At 41.8% G+C, this 18565-nt stretch overlaps 1 protein-coding gene across 1 annotated transcript; it reads right to left on the bottom strand.

The window, feature by feature from the left end:
* On the bottom strand, window positions 1-18332 carry LOC111219367 (potassium voltage-gated channel subfamily KQT member 2-like). The gene is made up of 19 exons (XM_022742003.1): window positions 18100-18332; window positions 16710-16860; window positions 15479-15569; window positions 14939-15065; window positions 13252-13427; window positions 11703-11828; window positions 10948-11058; window positions 10743-10838; window positions 9691-9785; window positions 9538-9606; window positions 9282-9311; window positions 8932-9011; window positions 8521-8742; window positions 6670-6717; window positions 5874-5982; window positions 4595-4726; window positions 4351-4471; window positions 4033-4208; window positions 1-2766 (listed from the first exon to the last, which is right to left on the bottom strand). Exons 1-19 carry the CDS (start codon window positions 18230-18232, stop codon window positions 2121-2123), a joined length of 2739 nt encoding a protein of 912 aa, XP_022597724.1. The 5' UTR covers window positions 18233-18332; the 3' UTR covers window positions 1-2120.
* Between the last annotated feature and the right edge of the window lie 233 nt (window positions 18333-18565).

Genomic DNA, 18565 nt, shown 5'->3' with positions numbered 1-18565 from the left:
GTTAAAGGTTTATTCATACTGAAATACAATCAAACAAGCAACATTCTGTACAAAGATACAGTTTGTGTTTTACAGTCTCAGCTACAGAAACAAGATTTAACACAAAGATTTATTCGTACCGCTTTTTTGCCAGAACTCATTTAAAGGATTTTGAAGGAACTGATAGAAGTGACCATTAAAAAGTGTGATAATATTTTAATACTATCAGGTTGTTTGAACAAAGATCTACATTGTTGTATTTGAAAATTAATCCAGAACAGGTTTAGACATTTCCACACAGGTTGACGGTCAGATGACAAAAACCCTTCACAAAAGTCTAAAAAATTAATTCAAAAGTTTAATGTAATCAGTTTAACATCTGTGACAAACTTTTACTAGCAAACAAAAATGTCAGGAAGGAAGGAAATGTCACCATGGAAACATGGTCCCCATGGAAACATTAAATGAAGTGTTTCTACATTCAGACTAATAAGTTAATGAGCAGGTCAGCAAGCAGCAGGTCACTGAATAATGAGTCACTTTCATCAGCTGATCAAAGAAGAACTGATCGATCAGCTGAGCATTTACTCTTCATCTTCATCCTGATGATGAAATCAGTCTATTTACTGATGAAATCTCTTAACTACAAACTGTTACATCTAAACCTTGTATGTGTGGTTTCCGGGGTGGGACTTAATAATGACACCTGTGGCATCCCCAGGGAAACTCTGTATTTATCTTCACTGCTGGTAAGAAATGTTGAGCTCTTTATCCAGAACTCAGGCAGTAAAACAGACTTTTATTTTGGTAAGTTTGTCTTATTTTGGTTTCCTGTAGTGACTGATTGTCCTGACTTCTCCCTGCTGGCCAGATTCAGTAGCTGATTCACAAATTCATTCATCAAACATTTTATCATCAGTATTATGTTAACATTCCTGTTGCTGTTATTTAATGAATTGTTGGGATTAATAATGAATATTACTTATAGAAGAATTAACAGTTTGATGATTACATTATATATAAGCACTATAATGTTTTTATGACATCATGATTGTGTAAGACAGCTGCATTGAAGTCATATGGGAGTTATGGGAGTCTTAACTTACAGTTTACAAAACCCCTCCCCCGAACAGCAACTGTCCAATCACAGCTTAGCAACTGTAACTGGGTAGCATGACTGTTAGGGGATATACTTTTTGAGGGTCATGTCCTTTGATCAACTTTCCAAAAATTCGTGCAAAAGAGTAGAGAAGCTGTTAGTGTTAGCCTAAGTTTGTTAGCATGATATCATGTATGCAGCCATCATAGACAACTTTAACAGGGTTCTTGTTTTCAAACAAATCAACTGGAAATACAAAAAAATCTTGTGAAGATTATGTCTTCAAGTAGTTCTTGGAGGTACTGTTAGCTTTATATTAGCTTAGCAACTGATAAAATCTGTCAGTGACAAGATTATTCAGAGAGTGCAGATAAATATTCTTTATAAATCCTCTTTGGGTCTGTGACAGTGAATTTTTGGAGTAAAATAATCAGAATAAAAACACATTTAATGAAGACAACACCACCTTTTGATCACGCCTGAACATTTGAACCTTTTCTGTAGTTACCACTCTCTGCCTTTAGGGGGCAGAATAAACAAATCAATTGCTCTGTACAAGAAATAGAGAGAACAACAGCTGTGTCTGTTGTCATGGTGATGTATCAGTCAATTGTTCAGTTGTTTTTTAAAAAGGTAATGATTAAATTGAACAGTAAGCTTCTGATAATAATAATGATCCAATCAGGTGTGAGCATGTCGCAGCAGTGAGCTAATCATGTGCAAGCGTGTTGCAGCAGTTAACCAATCAGGCGCAAGCGTGTCCCTGCAGTGAACATATCAGGTGTGAGCGTGTCCCAGCAGTTAACTAATCAGTGACAGTGAGGACAAACATTTGCCATACACGTTAAAACATTCACACAGATAAAAACACCATGACGCTTGCTGTTCCCATGATGCTTCACTCTGAACTTCCAGCTGGTGTTATAAGTTTTTGACTCTGTCCGTTAACTTGGACCTGTTGCACTTCACAGTTTCATAGTTGTCATTCACATTTGAATTATTTTAAGGGTTCTGCTGGTTCTGCTCCAGTTTACCTTCAACTCTACTTGGTTCCGGTCCAGGCCCGGTCCGAGTGCGGCGATGGGGCGCAGAGCTCTGAGTCGGAGTCTGACTCGCCCTCAGCGATGTAAGGCCTGATGGTGGCACAGCGGGCGCTGCCACCTCCTCCTCGGTGGTCTCCCAGGTTGGTGGAGGAGTAGAAGCTATTGTTGAGGAAATCCAGGTTCTCTCTGGACTGGGAGATGGAGAAGCCGCTGAAGGAGCGCTCCAGCTCCTCGTGGTCCACTGACGGGATGGAGATGGAGGTGTCGCTGTCCTGCTTCACCTCCTCCCCTCCTTCTCCTCCTCCTTCCCCAGCCCCACTTGCCCGTCCTCCTCCTCCCCTCTCCTGTCTCTCTGCCCCCCCTCGCTCTCCGTTGCTGTGCCGATTCGAACGGTTCCCGCCGTGTCTCTCCCCAGCTGGGGGAGGTGGGAGTCGAACCAGTGACCCGTCTCCCACCGGACTCGGAGTGTTACCGTGGCTGCGCTGAGGAGGGGGTGGGGCCTGCTGGTGGAGTTGGGAGCTGATTGGCTGCCAGGAGGTGGAGGGGGGGCAGGTGGGGGTGTTGCAGTTTCTTTGTCCAGTCGAGCTGCTGGAGCGGACCATCTTCGTCCCAAAACGGGTCTTCTCTGTATGGTCGCCAGTCACCCTGCACAACATGTAAACAATGTGTTAACAACATGAACACAACCGGTCAAAAGTTTTAGATCCTTCCCATTTTTTCCAGTTTTTATTCAGATTTCAGCAGCTCAAGACCAGTGAAAACCCTCTGGTAAAAGGTTCAGAGGTAACCTGCCCAAGGTAAAATAAAAAAGCTGAAAAATCCTGTAGATATCATAGGCCTGTTCATGGATTAAGAAACGTTCAGCTTTTCTGCAGCAATGGAGGTAAATGATGCCTTGAAAGTTAATGCAAACAATTGCTACAGGTTAATGACTGACTCTGTCTGTACAAAGGCAGTGTTGGAACAAACTGTTTTACTACACCCTCTGATGTATTATTAGGACAGTACTGAAGTTCAGGAAGAAGAACTGTACATTACTATTAGAACAGTGAGAGAAAGAAAAGTAACAAAGGAAGACAGACTGGTTGGTCAGGGGTTCATCCTAAAGCAAGATAAGGAGCTGAAACATTAGAAGAAAAGACGAGACGGTGGCTTCACATGATGAAGAGCAGCACAGTCTCCAGGCTTAAACCACATGGAGCTGGTTTGGGATGAACTGGACAGAAGGTGAAAGCAAAGCAACCTAGAAGTGCAATTTGTGAGAATTAAAGTTTGGACTGATGGTATAGATGTTTTTGAACCATTTGGTAATTTTTTTAATGGTTTTACATATTGGGATTTAGGTATTTTGTGGCTGAAATTGTATTTCGTTTACTCAGACAGTGACTGGGCCCCTATTCACAAGCCTCTGAAGCTTTTTGATGTGTCACTTCATTTTCACTCATTGCTATAATCATGTTTGTATGCTTTTACTTGTATTTTATTCTGATTTGTGTGAAATACATAAATTAACTTCTGCAGCAGTGTTGGGATCAACTTTCTGAATGATATTTGACTTCCATTGCAGAAAGAACGTCAAGTTTGTTTGGCTGCTGAACGAGTCAAACATTTAGATTAAATTTAGGATTTCAGATTCCATCAACTGGAAAAATGGAGGTTCTAAAAACAAAAGTTACCAACATGTAAACATGATAAACAAAGGCATGCCATACACAATGGCAACAGCATACAATGACAACAAGGTCTGTTTTGTGCCTGACTCAGGTGTGCTACTGGTCCTGGTGTGATACTGGTTCTGGTGCGTCACTAGTTGTAGTGTGTTCCTGGTTCTGTTGTGTTATGGATCCCAGTCTGTAACTGGTCCTGGTCTGATAGTGCTTCTGTGGTTTCCCAGTAATAGGAGACACTGACTGCTGGATTTTATTGATGGACTGGCTCTTCTCCAGCTGATCCACCGGACTGTGGTAGGGCGGGGCCGGGTCTGGCTCCTTGGATCCGAAGTAGGCGTCTGTCTCAGCCTGAGGTATTCCCATTCGCTGGATGTAGATGTTAACCAGGAAGTCCAACTTTCTCTCCATTGACAGGACCTAGGGACACAAGACCAGCAGAGGACCAATCAGATTCAAGGCTGAAACTGCATCAGGAAAACCAGCAGGTTCAGAGTTATTGAGTTTTCAGCACTGCTCTGCTGAAAGTCTATTTAACAACACACTGGTTGCTACTGGTTACCTGCTTCTCCACCTTCCCCAGCCGTCCCATCATGCTCGGATCATCAGGGAGCTCCTCACTGGCTGCTTTGGGACGGTCTTTGTCTGCAATTGGTGTCCCTCTGCCGACTATCTGATCCACTCTGCCAATCAGAAGACAGTGAGGAACTTTATGACGGTAAGAGAAAATATTCAACATGGGAAATATTTAGATGGTAAAGCAACCTCAGATATATATGTGGCGGGTCAGAAATCAGCGGTCTTACCTTGACTGGAGGTTCTTGATGCGGGCGAGCATGTCCAGGTGTCCGGCTGAGTACTGTTCAATCACGTCCATGACATCATAGGGACGAAGACTCTCCTTAAATTTCCTCTTCGACACCATGAAACGCATGATGCTGAGAGACACAGAGAGAAAACAGGAAGTCAGCTGTCACCCAACCTCTGATGGCTGGGGAGAGCTCTGGTGGGCTCAGGTATTAATAGATGGGGTGTTCAGTGGGTCTGGACTAGTCTCTGTAGGTCTATGAGCTGAATCTAGTCTACAGATGCTTCTTACAGTGAGTCTGGACTAATCTCACAGACCTACAGAGTCTTCTGAGAGTGAGTGTGGACTGGTCTCTGTAGACATTTGAGGAAAAAGGCTCAGAGTTTGGTGAGATCCTGGATGGAGGGGTGTGTAGGACTGCAGAGCCCACAGAGGGACCCAGAGCTGGATTAACTTTGTAAAAGAAAGCTAACTTCTGGTAAATGTGTTTATTTGCCTGTATGTCTCCCACAGCAACGCACAGGTGACATCATCAGTGTGGGACATCAGTCGCAGATATCAAACATGATTAATCAATGTTTCTACATATCACACTACAGGATTTTATCTGCAGAGTGTCAGAACCAGCTGACCAGACAGGAACTGACATCAGTTGTCAAGTCAAATCAGATTCCTCATCAGAGATATAGTCCTGATGTGGGTCCCCACCATTAGTCTACAGCTGAGTCACTTATCCTGGACCAGGGTCGAACCAAAACCAGGAAACACAGACCTGAACCAGAAAACTGTTACTTAAAGAGTTACTGGTCTTGGTTCTTCTGTAGAGACAGACTTTATCAAACTGGGGAATCCCTTACAGATGTGAAACTTTAACTTCAAACATACAGGAGAGGAGCAGTGGACGGTAGGACACCAACAGCACCAAGAGGGATAAAAAAAGAAATAAACAATAATAACAATAAAATGTCTTACCAAACAGCACAACAGAGGAGCTAAAGTGGCAGACAACGGAAAACAGTGAAACAACAGAAAACAATGAAGCTAACTGGAGGTCAGACTAACTGGTCTTACCCAACAGCTGATGATGACCTTTGACCCTGGGGTGAGCACAAATAAATAAAAAACAAAAACAAACAAAAAATAATGTGAATAAAAAGCAGAATGATTCAGTGCATAATAACCAGCAAATAAAGGTGAGCAAAGCGATGAATGATGAGCAGATAAACTGATAAAATAAAATGATTTTTCTGAATAAAATTAAAACAAACAGTTCGTACCAGATGGCTCTGATGGTGACCTTTAACCCTGGGGTCAGATCCTGAGGGACAAACTCACAGTGACAGCTCTTGTTGTCGTCGGCCATGTCTTCTCCTGGCAGGCTGGCCTCTGAAACCACAACATCATCATCATCACAGCGTCTGAAGTGTCGGTCAGCGCCCCCTACCTGAAGCATGTGACACTGCAGCACTGAGGACCAGAGTCCTGAAACAAGTTCAGCTAATACCTGTTCCAATCAGGGCCACATTAACTTGTTAAAGCGCCCCTGGACAAAAATTGACTGCAGATGGTTTACAAATACTGATTCTATTATTTTTGTTTCCAAACAAACAATAATCTCTGTTTTTTCCTCAATTAACTGAAGAAAACTTTGGCTCATCCATCATATTTTTGCTCTAAACATTGACGCAGTGAGTCTATTGAGCTGTAATCTGGTGAAAGAGCCAGGTATATCTGTGTGTAATCACCTGCAAAACTATGGTCATCAATGTTGTCTGGTTAGAATTTGACCCAAAGGAAGCACGTAGAGCCTGAACAGAGGAGGTCCGAGAACTGATCTCTGGAGGATTCCACATGTCATAGCCACCCTATCAGATTCATATCTACCAATGGTGACAAAACAACTCTGAACTTTAAGTTAAATTTCTAGTAAAACCAGAACTGGTATTTTACCTGAATCAGTATTTAGAAGAAGAACGGAGGAAGAAGCTCCACTGACATTCAGGTGGACCTGGTCTCAGGATATGTGTGTGTGTGTGTGTGCGTGTGTGTGTGTGTGTGTGTGTGCGCGCTGACCTGGGGAGTTCTTCTGTCTGAACTCTTCATCCTGCATCTCTATCAGCACTACAGGAGGAGACAGAGGAGACAGAGACCTTCATCAGAGCACTCATCATCACCATCGTCAGGGCTGAGAACACCAACAAAGAAGAGGTAAACACCTGTCAGGTACTGAGGTGTTTACAGATTTAAAGAAACAGTCCAACATTCATTAAATCGTCAGTTTCAGTGCAGAGGTACAGCATCATTTAGCCTAGCTTAGCACAAAGACTTGACGCAGATGGAAACTGTTAGCCTAGCTTAGCACAAAGACTAGACGCCGATGGAACCTGTTAGCCTAGCTTAGCACAAAGACTAGACGCAGACTGAAATTGTTAGCCTAGCTTAGCACAAAGATAAGACAGACGGAAACTGTTAGCCTAGCTTAGCACAAAGACTAGATGCAGACTGAAGCTGTTAGCCTAGCTTAGCACAAAGACTAGACACAGACTGAAACTGTTAGCCTTACTTAGCACAAAGACTAGACACAGACGGAAACTGTTAGCCTTACTTAGCACAAAGACTAGACACAGACGGAAACTGTTAGCCTAGCTTAGCACAAAGATAAGACAGACGGAAACTGTTAGCCTAGCTTAGCACAAAGACTAGACACAGATGGAAACTGTTAGCCTTACTTAGCACAAAGACTAGACACAGACAGAAACTGTTAGCCTAGCTTAGTGCAAAGACTAAACAGATGGAAACTGTTAGCCTAGCTTAGCACAAAGACTGGAAGCACAGGGAAATTATCTGCTATCACAATGCTAGAATCACGTGAGGTTTAATTGTTGAATCTTGGCACAAAAGTTTAATAGCAAGGTGTGAAAACCAGTTTAAACCAGTCAGATCCAGTTAAAACAAGTCACATCCAGTATAAACCAGTGAGGTCCAGTATAAACCAGTCACATCCAGTATAAACCAGTGAGGTCCAGTATAAACCAGTCACATCCAGTATAAACCAGTGAGGTCCAGTATAAACCAGTCACATCCAGTATAAACCAGTCAGGTTAAGTGTAAGCCAGTCGTCCCAGATGATGAGAGTTGGTCTGTTTCCTCTCCTTCTCCTCCTTTAAACCTCATTTCCTTCCCTGTCTCCTTATCTCCTTTCCACCCTTAAATCTTCTTTTCAATGACTGAATAAAGTCTTTGGTCTGTAACATGGAAACTTTACTCTTTAACGACTCTGTATCAAAAAGGCTGCTAACACCATTTCTTCCTCTCCATTGTCACCACGTGCTTGCTCATGAACTGTTGGGTCTCAACTTTACTTCGTTAAGTGCCTTAACAAAATATATGTTATGATTTGGCGCTATATAAATACCATTTAACTGAACTTGATTTAAAATGTTTTACTGACACGTTTCATGTGTTTTTAGTATGTATGAAGTCTAATTATGTCACATTCGCGGCTCTTCATTAGGGTGTTTCACATACTGAATATGATGAACAGAAATAAAATGTACTATGACACATCTACCTCCAAAACACTTGAGCAGACCTCAGACCTCTCACTGCTGCTGGAGTCCATGGGTGTACTACGAGACCTGGACACCAGATTTCAAGATGGTGTCCAGACACTTGAATGAAAATTACTCATTGAGAATGAGTCCAAAGGGTTTTCAAGTGTTACCTGAGCTTGTTTGCAGTTGTGTGTGTCCTGTAAACAGTTTTTACGGACATCTCTTTTATAATGTAGGTCTATGGGAAAATGATTTTTGGGTGGCAGGGGATTTTTCAGGTTGAGTGCTCAGGTTGTTCTCTAGTTTTAGATGTTAAAGCTCCATGTTAGTGGTTGTGACCTACAGATAAAGTGCTCCGAATGTCATTTACCTTCAGAGTTTTGGCGGGAGGCAGCTCCTCGGATCCTGAACGCCTGTCGGGTTCTGCTGCGTTCTCCAAAGCTCCAGCTCTTTGGAACCTTGCTGGGACTGTCCTCCAGATTGGGCTCCATGCTGGGGGACCGTCGCAGGGCCTGGACTCCCCCCGGACCTCCAGGAACTCCAGGAGCCACACCAGGACCAGGACTCACACCGGGGCCGACTGTGGAAACCACTGGAGACAGGAAGCAGTGAAAGAAAGATGGCGGTCAAGGATGAAACACATCAATCAGAACCACTGTTTCAGTTGGGCACTGAGGGTTTGCAATAAATTATCAATAATCTGACTAATTTCTGAAATGTCCAATAACGTCAACATTTCAAAAATATAATCTTACAACGAGACTTTGGTTCTCACACTCACCGTGCTGAGGAGAACCTTTCCCTTTGGTTCCTGAGCTCCGCGGAGACGAGAAGACCCTCTCCTTCAGACTGACCTTCTGACTGCAGACAAACAAACCGACAGGTTGGATTATAACTGGATCTTGTATTTTCCTTTCATGTTATATTATTTAAACTTTTCAATCCTGTTTGTTTTCTTTTCGTTTTCATTATCAACAATATGTATTTTGTTGACTCTGAATCAGTGGTTGAGGTGAAGGGTCAGGGGTCAGTTTTTCTGAGGTCAAAGGTCAGAGGTAAGGAGTCAAGTGTGAAAAGTCTGCCTGGGAAGGTCAGAGGTTTTAGGGTCTCGGTAAAGGACTGGACACTGACCTGGGAGACGGTTCAGGCTGGACGTCTTTCCTGCAGAGACAGACGGACAGGTGAGACAGACAGGTTGTTATTATTATTATTATGGAAGAATTTTCTTGACAATTCTGACTTTAATGTCTTTATTTAATGTTAAAGACATGGACACTGATTAACGAGCTTCTGTGGATCGCTGGTCAACAAATTAAACTATCTCGTTGTGTTGCAGGAGTTATGTGAGTTACTTGTTATGTGACTTGTTGCGTTGAACATTTCAGACCTGAATGAGAGTCCTGATTTGTTCTTGAGGTTCCTCAATAAATCCAGCTGATTGAGAGGAGGAATCAACCTGGAGACACAGACCGAATCATACATGATGATATGAAGTGATTATAGAACAATAGTGTCTGTAGGTGGACAGGTGCTGTCTTACCTGTACATGGGGACAGAGACAGTCCTCTCGTAATAATCCCATGTTGAAGTCAGATCTGTTCGGGTCAGATTTGTGGCGTAAACCCTCCACGCCGCCTGCAGACAAACAGAGGATGGTTGTTTCCATGGAAACGGTTATAAATAACCTGTTGTCTTCATGGATTTTCAAAGTAAAAGACTACTTTGGAGAAGTTAAACAGAGTTTCAGGTGATTCTGAGTCAGCCGCCATCACGTCTTTGTCTGGGTTGTTTGTAATTTAATGTTGCCAAGCTAGCGAGTGTTTTCAGTCTATTTATGAGTGAGTCTTTCAGCGTCAGTCAGCACTTTAAGTGTTGCAGTTACCCAAGTTCACAGCGTCTTTGACGTCTTTACTGCAGAGATGAATCAGGGAGAAGATCTGTCAGACAGCCAACAGCTGTCACAGATGATGAGAAAGTCTGAAGTCTAAAAAATACTGTCAGAGAAAATGATTTTGACCCTCAACAGTCTGACAGGAGAGAGTGAGAGTCTGTGACAGAGAGACAAGATACAATGTGGGTTTTACTTTCTACTTAAACTGGATTATTTAATGGTTCACTTTGAAAACAGATGCAGACTCTCTTCTCTGTGGATCGATCTCTCCCACTTGGTGAAAAGAATCACGGACATGTCAGCTGTTCACATAATGGCTGCAAATGCACCAAAATAAAATCCTGTATTAAAATTGATACAATCAATTTAACAAATTTTTATAGCAGCTGTTCACTGTTTGTTTGGATCTGGTTTCACTTGATATATAACACAAAAAAAGCTAATTTATTGTGTTTATCTGCTCTGGCTACAACGTTAGCACCGGGGATAATTAACCAGCTCGAATCGTGTGTGAACATCACAGGTCACAATAACGGCTGCTCTTCCTGTTCCTCATTCTGCTGTCGACATTATAATCAGGGTCGTCTTAAACTCAGGTCAGTAAGAGAGCTGAGACAGTTCAAACCCCGCCTACTTTCTCTCTTCTCAAGAGCTGACCAATCACTGTGCAGAGTAGGTGTGATGTCAGAGCGTCAATTCACCTGTATGAGTCCGGCTGCTGGGTTTCGTCTCTTCTCGAAGTGTTTCTGCCGGTGCTGCTCCTGAACCTTCAGAGCAAATCCAGAACCCAGGATCCCCTGAGGACATACACATACGCACAGGTAACAGGAGACCAGGTGAGCTGGATGAACCAGGTGGAGGCTCACCTGGCTCAGGTGAACTCAGGAAATCATTTGAGTGACTCACAGCGGGCAGAGCGAAGAACGAAACTCCGATCAGCGTGAAGGTCGCAGCCAGCAGACGTCCGTTCCAGGTGATGGGGAATTTATCGCCATAACCAATGGTTGTCAAGGTGATCTGACATAGATAGAAACAGACCAATCAGATCGGCCTGTAACTGAGTTAGTGGTTACTTTACTAAATAAGAGTTACATTACAGTTACATTAAAAAAATTTAAAAAACTTGATGAGTCTAAATTTAAATCTTTGGTTCCAACCTCTTTGATTTGTGACACCATAAAAAAAATGAGTGTGTAGTTCTGTCTCTTGCATAAAATAAGTCTGTATAAGTCTGTCCTTGTTTTCAGTTAATTTATCCTCTAAATAAAATAATTAAAAATTTCACTACATTCATATATTAGAGAAAAGACTGAAACCAGATCAGTGAATCATTTCTTTTTTCTTTTTTCCTCTCCCAAGAATCATCGGACGACCCCTAAGATTTGTCTGGTGACCCTTTGGAGGGGCCCGACCCGTAGGTTGGGGACCACTGCACTAAACTATATTAACTGTATATAAAGTAGTTAAAACACTGACAACTGAAGACATAAAACAGATGTCGTGTCCTGTTAAGAGTCCTGTCAGTGCTGTTTACATCCACTACATCATGTTAACAGGACTGCCTGTGTCCTAGCACCTGTCATTCTGTGTGTGTGTGTGTGTGTGTGTGTGTGTGTGTGTGTCACTGTATTATCGTATGTATCAGCGTGTGTTGGCCTCACCAGTCCCCACCAGAGTGCGTCGGCGTAAGTCTCAAACTGTTCGTTGTCTTCCTTTTCTGCCAAATAAACGAGGAAACTGGCCAGAATGAGACACAAGAAGCCGATATACCAGGCTGTGATCAACTCCTGCAGGGGGCGAGAGACATTAAGGTCAGACTGAGAGAGAGAGAGAGATCAGTTATTACACTAAATTACTTAATCGATTATGTGTGTATATACAGTATATATATATGTGTATTTCTTCCTGATACCATTATTATTTTGTCTGTAACTCTTTGGCAATATTGTCCACTTGACATTAATGCCAATAAAGCTTATTGAATTGATATTGAACTGAATTTTATTGAGAGAGACATACAGGTCAGACAGAGAGAGAGAGGGACATTAGGTCAGACTGAGAGAAAGAGAGAGAGAGAGAGACAGAGAGAGAGACATTAGGTCAGACTGAGAGAGAGAGAGTCTAACCTAATATCTTCTAGTTGCATTTTACACAGGAGGAAGAGGAAGAACATTTGTACAAATAAACAAACCAATTAGAATTTGCACTGAAATATTTGTAATCCGACCAATCGTTATATATGGTAGTGAGTTTGGGGTCAGTCGTCAGGACGACACTAGGTGGGACAGTCATCCCCTGCAAGCAGAATTCTGTAGGTCCATATTAATAACGTAATAAAAAAGAATTAACCAGTGCATGTAGGACAGAATTAGGCCGTAACCCATTAAAAAAAGAACAATTCAGTTTTGGTAACATCTCAAATTAAGCCCTCAAGACACACTGAGCCGAGAACTGAACCCCTAAAAGAGTCTCTTCTGTCAGCTGGAGGCTTACTGATCAAACAACAGCCAATACTGTTCAACCTCAGACAGCATCCGATCCTACCACTAGTCAGAGTAAACCAAATGATTAAATTAACTAACAATGTCCATCTGGAATCTTTTTTCTCTCATCTCATTATTGAATTGTATTATCACTGATGCTTAGGCAATATTATTCACCTGACACTCGTACCAATAAAGCTTACTGAATTGAACTGGTAAAAAAGTTGAGTCACACAGAGAGAGAGAGAGAGACATTAGGTTAAGACACACACACACACACACACACACACACACCTTTACATGCCAACAAACTGTTACTGAGAAATCAGGAACATGGGGGGGGGGGTCAATAGCTCCAATCAATACTGTCCAAAATCAATGAAAACTATCAGATGTCAAGAAGATGATACTAACAAACCAATACTGCTGACACAAAGACACACTGATACACACACACACACACACACACACACACACACACACACACACACACACACACACACAGCTTTCCTCAGTAAACCCATGTGACCACATCACGTTTCATGTTTGATTCTCTCACAGTCACAAAGATCTGCAGCTTTAATCACCGAATCAACACAAAGTGATCTCGGTGAAAACATCACATCTGTCTGAAAGAGTCACATCTGGACAAACAGTCTTTCTGAAAGAAAGACAGGTAAAATGACAGACAGGTGAAGAGATGAAGACAGGTGTTTCCCCAGTTTACCTTGCTGTGGGCGTAGACCACTGATCCCAGCAGTTTCCAGGTTCCTCCTCGCCGGTCCATCCGGATCATCCTCAGGATCTGAAGGAACCGAAGAGACCGGATCGCAGACGTGGCAAAGACGTTGCCCTGAGTCCCTGCAGCCAAGACTGAGATGGACGCGATCAGCACCATGATGTCTGAAAGAGACAGAGAGAGAAGATCCAGATCTCAGGGAAACATATAGTTTCACATGAGGAACACAAATAAGACAAGTACAGATTATAATCATTTAGGACTGAAAATAAGTGAGAGCTAGAATTACCACCTCGTGGTTGTATCCCTCCGCCACTCAGACTAGTTTCAGGTTACATCCCATATAAAATAAAAAAACTATATTTTATATATTTGTTTTGTGAGGTCACACACTTTGACCTTTGACCCGCAAAATCTAATCAGTTCATCCTTGAGTCCTGGGGAATTCTTGTGCCAAATCTGACGAGGTTCCATCAAGACGTTACTGAGATATGTCCACGAGAATGGGACAGACGGACGGAAACAATATCAGCGGCGTGGAGGCATAAAAATAAGACAGAAATAAATAAAGACTAAAGAAGAATAAAGAAAGCATGCAGAGCTTTCTATGCAATAAAATGTAAAATTTATATTCAAATCTCATTTCAAATCTGGCTCAAATTATTTTAATCCGTCATGAAACCGATTCTCCTTTATGGGTGGAAGAATGCATTTAGAGGAGCGTCTTACATGTGCACAGAAGAATCTCACAAACACCTGCAGAGTTGAATTAGGCCAGTTCCCATTATTATTCATCTAAATAAAAAAATAAAAAAAAGAGCCATCAAATATTGGCTTCCTATTAAAAACAGTGACTCCCACCCCGATCACTACAAAGCCCCGCGGTGCCAAGAGCTGAGCAAAGAAAACAGGCTCCAATTTGTTTATGGCAACATAAACAAACTGCCAACTCTGCTTGGAGAGCACACAGAGAGCTGCAGGATGTCTTTACCTGCCATACTGTGGGGGACAGTGAGTGAAACACACACACACACACACATACACACACACACACACACACACACACACACAGACACACACACACTTCACCTGCAAGCTGTTACAAAGAACAATAAAAGCATTGTATTAAAATAAAACAATGTGAATATCTTAGCATTTTCATGTTTCATGTTATTTAGTATTCTTTTGTTCAGAATACTACAGAATAATTTACCAAGACATCCGCTGACACAGATAGCAGAGTACTTATACAGTTACTCAGGTCTGTTTGCTACAAGACTCTGCTTGTATTTGTACATATATTTACAATGGTGCACTTGTTTCCACATGCCTTACTTTCCTAACAATTGTTTTATTTACTTTCAAGGTACAGCTTTACTTTTTTCACAGTCATAAGGAACATAAACATAAACAGACACAAACAGAAAACAAAATTACAGGTTTCCATTGTCAAGGAAAGTCGTATTCAAGTCCATAATCCTGTAATCTATAAATCGTTCATCACTGTGTCATAGTTCAGACATTTCTTCCCTCACTCTGAGCTGATGAGTCCGTTTTTCCATAGAACAGATCTCTCATTTCTAACCATTGCTCTATGGTGGGGGGCCCGGGCTTTTACCCATCATCAGACTCACCTGTCGGAGTGTAATCATGTCGTTAAAGTCGTCAGACTCACCTATGACACAGAAGGGTTTTCTGGCGAATTTGAGTCGTCCTCTCCATCCTCTGTACCGACAACAACAACCTGCAGCCCAGATCCTCACCATGTACTCCACACCGAACACCACGATGGTCACCACTTCCTGTTAGGCAACAACAACAACAACACACTGTTAACAACCAACTACAGCTGCAACTAACCATTATTTTCTCTATCAATAAAGGATTTAGTTACTGTGACCGACGGCAGAGAAAACAAATCTTCATATTTGAGAAGCTGGAAACAACAAATATTTGAAATCTTTCCCTTTTTTCTGTTAATCACCAATCAATCCATTAATTGTTGAAGCTCTACAATCAGCTGCTAAATCAAATCCACAGAGAGGAAACATGAACTGAATTAAAAATATCAAATCACAGGAACAGAGAAGCTAAAAATACCAGAACGTCCTGAGCTCCATTTACAGAATTTATTCAGTTCATCAACTGACCTCAGATCAGTCATTCACTCTGAGAGCTGCAGATAAAAGATGCTGGTGTGATGTTATTTTTTTACCAGGATGTAGAGAGCGTCCTCTGAACTCTTTTCGTACTCTTTGATGGTGGAGAACACAGACAGAACCAGACAGGAGAACACCAGCAGGAACCTGAACACAGAACATTTAACAGTAAACACACTGATACTCTGCCGTGTGCCTGAAAACTGATCTCACGTCTGTGTTCCTGGGAGAAGACTTAAACTGTGACACCTGATCCCAGGTCCGTCTTCAGTTATTGATCCTCAGCTCTTCCTGGAAACTGACCTGAGAGCAGCACTGACCCATTTATTTCATCATTTATCACTTTGTCACTGATGTTATTAACGTCAGTTTTATTTTTCTGTTTGACTGATTATTATTTTCTCTGGATTTTTATTTGCTGCTCGTGACGTGATGCTGGTGCAGATATCGACCAGTCGCTGCTTGTTGCAGATGGAGTTGATGTTTAATTCAGACTCTCAGGTTGTTTTAAAAACCAGATCTTTAGGATTATAGTTGTAGACAGTAACTAAGTACATTTACTCTTCATCTTACTTTTATACTTTATACACTTTATACATAAAAATTGTTCTTTCACCACTTTTATCTGACAGTTACATGATAAATATGAAAAAGTAGATGAGACCAGCAGTGTAGAAAGAATTGACCCTGTAGAAATTAAGATGTTTATCGGAGCTTCTAACAGAATAAAAAATATTATTGAATTGATTTGCATTTATTTATATCTTTTATATCTGGCTTTCATATATTTCATATATGTGTATATACGATATTTATATATTTACAAAGTTATATTACACATATATACAGTAATACACACATGAATATTATAAATATTTTTGTATTGTATAATAGGGTACTTTATTAATTTAATAATGTATTTATTTATTGTTATTTTATATAGTGTCTTTCACTGCAGGATATTACTACATACACTCAGCAGTCAGTTTATTAGGAACAGCAGCTAAAGCTGTGTCAGTCTGATGCAGCAGGTCTGTAATGAAGCCTCCTGGTTCAGTTTGCATTGCAACTGTTGGAGAGGTGCTGACTCAGCTGTATCTGGTCACTGTGGAGGCTGCAGTTTGTGCTGCTGCCATGACACAGAGAGGTGCTTCTGTTGTTTAGCCTCCCCTCATTGATATAAATAGCGTGGACGTAATAATAAGAACATCTGTCCTGTGTCTGTTACCGTCAGCTAATCGGTAATCAGGTGCAGCGTGTAGACAGGTGTAGTTGACAGGTATTTACACGTATGCGTGGTAGATGAAGGCCCATCCTCGAGGTCTCTCTAGGACGTTGTACAGGAAGTTCTGCAGTCGTCTGTAGAGAGCGTTTCGTTTCGGAGGTTTCTTTCCTCCGGAGACGCTGCTGCGCTGCCGCCGAGGTCCCTCCTCCCCACCTGAGCACACAGACAGAGATTTAACTGTTTCTGTGACTGCATTAGATTACTCAATTAACAAATTAATGAGCAACTATTCACATAGATGATTCATCATTACATTTTTAAATCACAAGCACAAAAACTTTCTCTTATTGAAGCTTCTCACATGTGAAATGTCCTTATTTTAACACAGTATTACAGTGAATATCTTTGGTTTCACACTGTTGGCCAAAAAAATAAGGTATTTCAGTTCATGTTGAGAGTCAGAGAGTCGACTGAGGTTACACAACTTATAGTTCCTGTTAGTGTTAATGACTGTTTTACATTTTGATTTAAATACTTTCATTGTCCCCAGGTTATTTTTTATTTCTGCTCCTCTGATGCAACATATGAGTTTGTAGTTTGGTTCATTTACTGTAAAAAAAAAAAAATACACAAGTGGCATCAAAACAATTATCACAGTATGTTAAGTAAAAATGCTTCTTGATAAGTTTTCAGCTTTATAAACCCTGCAGCTTCATATTTTGGGAGGATAGTGTCCTGCACTCTGCGGTCTGAAAGGTGCACACAGCCCACAGCCTGTATACCAGAGGGAAAACTGCACTCAGACATCCCAGCACTAATGATGATTTGAATAGATACTGGACAACAAAAGATCATTATAGCACAGAGGAAACAGATTCTATTTCAACACGTTTATCGGAAAATTCAGTGTCGGTTTGAGTCTTAACGCGAGAATATCATCAGTTAAAATTAACTCGTCAGAAATAAAATCTGCTGCAGGTTTGTAATGAACTTCATCTTTAACATATAATCCAAATAAATATTTTCCATCAGACAATCACCTTCAATCATTGTCCGACACGTTTACAAGTAACATCTCCTCCTTTAGCCTCATTGGTCCAAACCTGCAGGTCTGGATGTGAATAAATGTTCCTTTTTTATTTTTTATCCACCACAGTAAACACTGAGAACGTCCCGGAACATTCCCGGATCTATTTCTCATGTTTACATTATTAAATTCATTCATTGCATCAGAAACACCTTCTCCGTTTTTTCTCCCGTTAATCCCGCTTACACATTACAAACACACCCACACACACACACACATCTTTGTCTTACTATATTCGTAAGGACCCGTCATTGTAAACACACACACATTATATACACACATATTTTCCAGCCGCGTGCCATCTCCCGTTAACGACCTCCGACCTCTTATTAACTTGCACTAACAGCTGCGGTTTTCGTGTTTACCTGATATGAGCAGAGCTCCGTCCCTGCTGGACTCGGTCCCTCCGGCCTCCAGACCCACGAAGCCGACCTTCAGCTTCTTCTGGTCGGCCTGCGCTCCGGGGAAAACCCCGCCGTTCCGGGATTTCTGCACCATGACTGAGAGCCGCGACCCGCACCGACCTACCGATCTACCGCCAGCCCGCAGACAAAGCACCGAGGCCGGCCTGGTCTGGCGGGAGCATCGCTGCTGCGGAGAGGAGGTGGAGGAGGAGAATGAGGAGAGGAGGAGGTGAAGAGGAGAGAGGTATGGAGGGAAAGAGAACCCGCAGAGAGACAGGCCGGTGGCAGATTGGTTGATCAGCAGGTTTTTTCTCTCCTCACCGACTTCCCGCACAAATAGGAAACAGAATGACGTCAGCGACGGGTTATTGATCACAGATAAGGAAAAAAAAACACTGATCAATTAGATATAACAAGACAAACACAA

Source organism: Seriola dumerili, unplaced genomic scaffold, assembly GCF_002260705.1.
Source record: "Seriola dumerili isolate Sdu_G_001 unplaced genomic scaffold, Sdu_1.0 BDQW01000066.1, whole genome shotgun sequence".
Classification (NCBI taxonomy): domain Eukaryota; kingdom Metazoa; phylum Chordata; class Actinopteri; order Carangiformes; family Carangidae; genus Seriola; species Seriola dumerili.
The sequence above is the reverse complement of the archived record's forward strand: the minus strand, read 5'-3'. Positions and strand labels throughout refer to the sequence as shown.